Source organism: Merops nubicus, unplaced genomic scaffold (genome assembly GCF_000691845.1).
Source record: "Merops nubicus isolate BGI_N331 unplaced genomic scaffold, ASM69184v1 scaffold13770, whole genome shotgun sequence".
Classification (NCBI taxonomy): Eukaryota; Metazoa; Chordata; class Aves; order Coraciiformes; family Meropidae; genus Merops; species Merops nubicus.
This window is the reverse complement of record NW_008582248.1, coordinates 2,415-9,347: the sequence shown is the minus strand read 5'-3', so window position 1 is coordinate 9,347 and position 6,933 is coordinate 2,415. Positions and strand designations below refer to the sequence as shown.

At 41.5% G+C, this 6,933-nt stretch overlaps 1 protein-coding gene across 1 annotated transcript; it reads left to right on the top strand.

Moving 5' to 3' along the window:
* Positions 1 to 1,687: 1,687 nt before the first annotated feature.
* Positions 1,688 to 6,039, top strand: CWC15 (CWC15 spliceosome-associated protein; the record flags this gene model as incomplete). The annotated part of the gene is made up of 4 exons (XM_008937146.1): positions 1,688 to 1,823; positions 4,157 to 4,269; positions 5,102 to 5,190; positions 5,929 to 6,039. Coding segments are annotated over exons 1-4 (444 nt in total), but the record flags the coding sequence as incomplete, so codon positions are not given.
* Positions 6,040 to 6,933: the final 894 nt, after the last annotated feature.

Sequence of the window (6,933 nt, the reverse complement as noted above, 5' to 3'; positions counted from 1 at the left end):
TGACGAGTAGCAGGGGCGGCTTCCGGGGGATTTGTGCCTGCTTCGTGAAACTATGCAGCCACATTGGACCTGCTCGTTCGCCTGAATTTATGCTCTCTCCCGCTATATATAATTAGCACAGATGAGTTCTTGCTTGCATCATGGGCCTGCCGGAGTCGGTGCCAAGACAGAGCTAAAATGTCATGCTGAGCTCCCTCTGACTTGCACAATGTCACTGCAAAGCATCAACAATCCTTTTTGTTAATGAATTGGGGGTAGTTACTGTCCCACTTCTTTTTAAAAGCGTTTCTGTGTGTTAATTTTGTTTTCTGAATAATATTTTGCTTGCAGTAACTGTGTTCTTCCTTCTAGGATGTTACTTTGAGTGACAAATGATTTTATCAGTTTAATACAGAAATAATTTGCTTTTGTGATTTCATTAAAAGTGAAAAAATAAAAAGCAATGCAAGCAGATGAGGAGTAACCTTTATTTGTGTATCACAAACCCATATGAAGCAATTTAATGTTTGTTTGGTTTTTTTTTCTTTGCTTTTTAATAATCTTGAATATGTTTTTGTTGTCAGCCTTTATCATCTAACCTTCTGGTAGAATGGCTTGTGAGATGGCTGTCCTGTGTGTCATGGACTTTTAGTCTGTGAATAACGGATGTTTGTGTCCTGGTGAAGCAGGAATGAGCGTAGTTTCAGATAGTAGATTTAAGATGGCACTGGTTAATCACACAGGGCTTTTGGCAGTGGTTAACACCTTAAACTCTTGGGATAGTGCTTTGGGATTGCAGAGTCTCCAGCTCCTGAGCCCAATGTGTGCTGAGACCAGTGCCTGCCTGGCTGAGGCTGGTCAGCCTGCTTCACTCCTTTGCCACAGCAGAACTGATAGGGCAAATTTTGGGCATCAGCTAGTTCATTTTTTAGGACATGCTGTCAGTATGTGAGATCCTGCAGTTTATAAAGTGAGAGTTGGTGAAAACTTTGTGTTTTTCCGAGCTTTTTTTAATTGCACTTTGTTTACATAAGGGTGGAGCTGTTGGCCATGTGCCACCAGGGAGATGTTAACCATAGTCCCTTAGAAGGTTTTGCCGGCCAGCTGGAGATGTGTGCAGGTCGCTCCCCAAGAACTGTGCTGAGTGTTACGGGCAGTGGTGTGCACGTAGGAGAGAATTGAGCAGCACCAGGATGAGGGCCTGGGCATTCAGATTGCTGTCATCTTCATCAGTATGTAATGACCACCACCATCATAGGCTTGCTGTGGTCTGTGTCAGCCAGCACTGCTGGTGATGATACCTAGATAACAGTTTGAGGAATAATGGAGGGGTCGTGCCCAGTGGGCAGTCATTTTTGGTTGTCATTTTGCAGGAGGGGCAAGAGTTTAGTTACAAGACTGTGCCACTTGCTTTACGGATAGGAGACCAGCTCCTGGACAGTTTTGTTTACAAAAATAGCTTCATATTCTTGTTAGTCTGCATATCTTTTTCAAGCATGTCTGAAAAGACTTAGTTTTGAAAATCTGAATAGATTCTGTCAATAAAAAGCTCCTTAAATTTTGAGGATCATGATCTGAGTGATAGATGGTATTCTGCAGTGGGACTTATCATTGCTACTTCAGTTCCAGAAACAAAGTAGCTTCTGGAGAAGGTCTTCCGCTGAAAGTTGTAGTAACTACTGTTTTTATCTGTTGATTCCATAGTAGTTAAAGATGACGACAGCAGCGAGGCCAACGTTTGAACCTGCGAGAGGAGGACGAGGAAAAGGTGAAGGGGACTTAAGTCAGCTATCCAAGCAATATTCCAGCAGAGACCTTCCTTCTCATACTAAAATCAAATACAGGTTAGTATTGGGGTTTTTTTTGGTCTTATGGCAAAACAGGCTAGGAATGGTTCAAAGAATCGTTTTGGTTGGAAGAGACCTTCAAGATCATCAAGTCCAACCATTAGCGGCACTGCCAGGTCACCATTAACCCATGTCCCTCAGCATCGCATCTATACGTCTTTTAAATACCTCCAGGGATGGTGACTCCACCAGTTGCCTGGACAGCCTGCTCCAGAGCTTGAGAACCCTTCTCTGTAATGACATTTTTCCTAATACCCAATCTAAACTTCCCTTGGTGCAACTTGAGGTCAATGGTTATTTCATTCTGAGAGGTATCTAAAAAGTTTCACAGTAGATGTTGATGTGCTTGACACTGGGCAGATGCCAGAGATTGGCAGTGCTGAATGAGTGGCCTAAAGATGTAAGTTGCACAAGCAGACAGACCTAGGAGACCGAATGCACGTCAGGCAATTGGAGAGGTTTAATTTTAGTGGCATTTATTACTAGTTGTGGAAGTGAGTCATCAGAAGGAGGTGAGTTCTGGAGACCAAGTGTTTTGAGCAGTGGAGTGGAAGGAAAGTTGTCATCAGGGCTGAGCCATGGAGGGTGCTGTCACTTGCAGAGCAAGACACAGTAAAAGGAGTGGAGTTGAGCATGTCCTAAAAGCAGGAAAACCAAATTTGTTTGGCAAAGCACTGCTTGGGTAGGGCATTAAGAGGAGGGAGAGAAATCGTGGAGCAGCGCTCAGGCAGCAGTACATGTTGGAAGAGCTGATGTTGAACACTGCGGGTGGTTCATGTGGGTCCTGGGAGAGGAAATGGATTTAATCCGTGAGAAAGATAATGGGATTTTAGGAATATTTTCCTCTGTTTGAAATGCATAATAAATCTTCATTATCCTTTTGAAAGATTAAATCTGGCATCAATATAGTAGAGATACCTAGAATTTAAATCTGCTAGTCTAAAAATGTTCTTTTTATCTAACTGATGTCACTGTTGTCAGGGAAGTTATTGTTAGAGTTTTACGTTAGCAGATTTTTGTGCAGATGTTTGCCCTTTCACCTCTTCCCTCCTACTCCTTTGGTTTTTAAGAATACATATGGAGTATGTTGGAATGTTTCAGAGAATACTAAAATCAACAACACAAAAAGGGCTGTCAAATGCATTTTGTTCTTATGGGAAAAATTGCTAGTGGCTTGTTCATTAAAAGTGCGGTTTGGAACGCTGGCCTGTTGCATTGAAAGAAGTGTGTGGGGACAAATGTATACAGGAATACACAGTGTATGTTTTAACAAATCCCTCCATGTGCCTTAGAGAGAGCATGAAGGGGGCATTAAGTGTCTTCTGTTTTTTCTCCCAAATACCTAATACAAAGCTGTCTTTGTTAGATTGCATTACTGCAGGAAAAGTTCAGTGTTTCAGTCCCACTACATGTTCATTTGAATGACACAGGGTTTGAGGAGATTTTGCAGCTCTAGCAGGGACTCGGAGTTTAGGTTTTTAATTACAAAAGCAAATGAAGTTCTTCATCATACAGACAGGCTGTGCACACAATGTATTTTTAATGGCCCAAGTCCGTTTTTTTTTTTTTTCCAGACACTATTATTTCCACCACTGGATTCACAGAAAGGTGAAAGGAATTGCTCCTTGTTTTTATTCATTGGTTCTTTTCAGGATTTCCACAGAAAGTTCATTGATCTCTGTGTGGAACTTCGTGTGACTCAAATATAAATAGGCTGTTGCTTGTGGCCAGCGTGTGTTATATAACAGAGATAAAAGCATGTATTTGCAATATGCTTCACTAAAGGTAGTATTTTGCCTGTTCTCCCAACTTTTGGTTTTTTAATGGCCATGGGAGATTATCTGGTATGTCGCTTAGAGGGGAAAAGGTTTGTGCAAAGTGTGTTCTAGTCCTGATCTTACCTGTAAGCCTTAGAGACTGGGTTTGCAGCAACAACTTGGGATGATAAAACAGTGAGCAAGGTTGACCATAATTCTCATGGATGACTGCTAAGACACTGGGCTTGGACTGCTGGAGAACAGAAGATTTAGACATGGCCACAAAAGGTAGATGTGGTCATCCTGGTTTTGTAGGGATTTATGTATAGTCTTGTAATTCATTTGAGAGCCAGTGGAAGGAGGATGTCTGACTGGCATCGCGTGTCTGTGTGTGTGTGTAATGCCTACAGAGAAGGGGGCTGGTGAAGAGAGAATAAACATGTCTACATGATACCCAGTTCTTATTCTCTGTACTTATCTGTTCACCCCAAGATTTAGGGGCCTCCTTGAAAACATTGCTCCCAGCTGCGGACTGTCAAGTTCAGCTTTTTGTCCTTCCTCTTGTTGTTTTAGACAGACCACTCAGGATGCTCCTGAAGAGGTGCGTAACCGTGATTTCAGAAGGGAGCTAGAGGAGAGAGAACGGGTCGCTGCGAGAGAGAAGAACAGAGACAGGCCAACCAGGGGTAAGAACAGAAAACCCCAAAATCTTAATGCTTTTATGTGGCGTTGCTCCTACGCAAAGCTTGTTGCTGTAAGAAGTTTGGGTGTTGCAGACAGCATGTCATGGGAGTAGAATTCTGGGTGTTGGTTGGATAGTTCAGAGCTGTTGACCTGCAAGGGAATGCCCACTGGCTTTCATGCTGGCTGTGTGGTGGGAGAAGTCTGGGCCAGCGAGCAGAGCAGCGTGGGCCATCCTGCAGGGCAGCTGGGACGGTGTGGCTGTGGTGAATTCGGCAACAGGTGCTTACAGCTTCTAGTGTTACAGCACCACTGGAACAAGAAACCCATTTTTAAAGCATATGAATCTGCTCAGATATACTGAAGTGTTAATTTAAGTGCAAATCAGTGTGTGTTTTGAAAAATACTCATTTTTAATCTTAAGCTTGGCAGAATTTACACTTTAGGTTTAGATTTGAAGGTATTGTGAGGCTCCAAACTAGCCAACAGTAGTGCTTTGGGGTGGTCCTCAATGAGAACCCTCCAATTTGATCTATAGAATAAGGATATTTCTCCACAACTTTTTCTTCTGTTGTTCTTTCGTCTTGTAACAGTGACTTCAAAAAACTTCTCAAGGCCAAATTTTAAGTTTGGGGTTGTTATTGCTTCCCTTGAGGATACCTACAGGGGAAGAGTTAGCATGGGCATTAAGACTGAGAAGTGAGGGACAAGTAAGAATAAGTATCTCTTATGCTAATACAAGGAAAATGGTAAAGATTTTTGCTTTCTGATATTAGATGCTGTTTAATAAAGTGACTTGGTCACGTTTTCTTTTTTTTTTTTTATCTTACGCCACAGAACACACAACATCATCTTCTGTGTCTAAGAAACCTCGTCTAGACCAGATTCCTGCAGCAAATCTTGATGCAGATGATCCTCTTACTGATGTAAGTAATTTTCTTCCATCTTCTTTCTTTTCATTGTCTTGCCTTCAGGATTTGCTGTTAATAGAATATGTACTTTTAGAAGACAGGCTCCAGTGTATCTTGCTTTTACAGTTATTCTACTGTGATGGAAGTTCAGAGTGGGTCAGAGGATTCTGGTCCATGCTGCAATGGTATTTTTGGAAAGCACACTAAAACCAGGGCACTGAAAATAACAAAAATACCACTTCAGGTATGGGGAATAGGTGACTTTTTAGACTTGGTCAGCTACTGAATTAGAATTTCCCAAAGGTGGAACGGTTCTTGCTTTTGGCTCTTCTCCTTATACTGACATCTAGGAGTTAGGTCTAAGGCTTGATAATAAGCTCTTTTGGGTTTTTTTAATCCTTTTGTATTTGGTTCCAACAGTGTTGGACAGGGTATTCAGGCATGCTGTTATGGTTTACATCACAATGATTAGAGAGTGACTGGGGACAGCCACTCTCTAGAGTCTGTCAGTTACATAGCATTTGAACTGTAAACGAATTCAGTGCAGTCATCTAAAAAACACAAACATATTTTTGTCTGGACTTCACTGCACAAGAGCAAATAACCATTTGTGTTGTATTTGCTGAAGCTGCAAGCACCCAAGTACTTCAGAAGTCAGCCAGCAGCAAATTGCAGCTGTGGTTGGCTGGAGTAGGCCTGGGTTTAGTAAATGATGTTAACGAGCTGCTTCTTGTTTCCATTTGTTGCTGTCAGGAAGACGATGAGGATGAGGACGTGGAAGACAGTGATGATGATGACACTGCAGCTCTTCTGGCTGAACTGGAAAAAATAAAAAAAGAACGAGCTGAGGAACAAGCTCGAAAGGTAAAATTTCACCCATTAAGGATTCTGGTTTTTGTGAACTGGTGTTTATGAAAACTGCTGTGCCTTAGGTACCTAGGATGAGTGAGAACTGATAAACAAGGTAACTGCCCTTCAAAACTCTTCAGAAATATGATGGATTACGATGGATTTGTTCTATCCAATGTCAAGAATTTTTTTCTTTATTAGCCATACTGAACATTTTACTCAATAAAACATTTTGCTCACTTTCCCAACACTTTGTAGAGGCAGTAAGTGAAGATAATCTTGCTTTCCATATGCAAGTCCTTCTCTGAAGACAACTATTTTACCAAACTATGTAGTGGCATGAGTGAGCTACACACTTTCCAGCATAATGATATTTGTTAATTGGCTTTTACGAATCAAGAAATAAGATTTTATTTATGAAATAAAAGTATATGTGGTTTGGTGCTTTGTTTTTTTTTTTTCTTATGGCTGCAAGTTTTAGACAGTAATTTCTCTTTGTCAGCATTTGTGCTGTTTCCTTGGCAAGGAACACCAGTTGAAACTGTAAGACCAGAGCTATTTTCATGTCATTATACACAGGCATGTTTATTTGAAAAATGTCTCCAAGAAATTAATAATAATAATATGACAGTCTTCTCAGAACTTGGAAAGTCAGATCAGATGTAGCCTTTGTGTGTTGCTATAATCTCTCTCTCTCCAGATAGAAGCACCACATTCTATCCCTGAAAGGGGAGGGGAGTCCCTGTAGTTAGAGATTGTCTTTCTGTGAGTGGGATCAGATCCTATGCCATTGGCTCCCACACCTCATAGGTGTAAGAGAGATTGTTGGGATGGAGTGCAGCAGCATAATCCCTGATTCATAATGGATATCTAGGGACTGTTCCTGGGAACAGTCTGTACTGTCGAAAT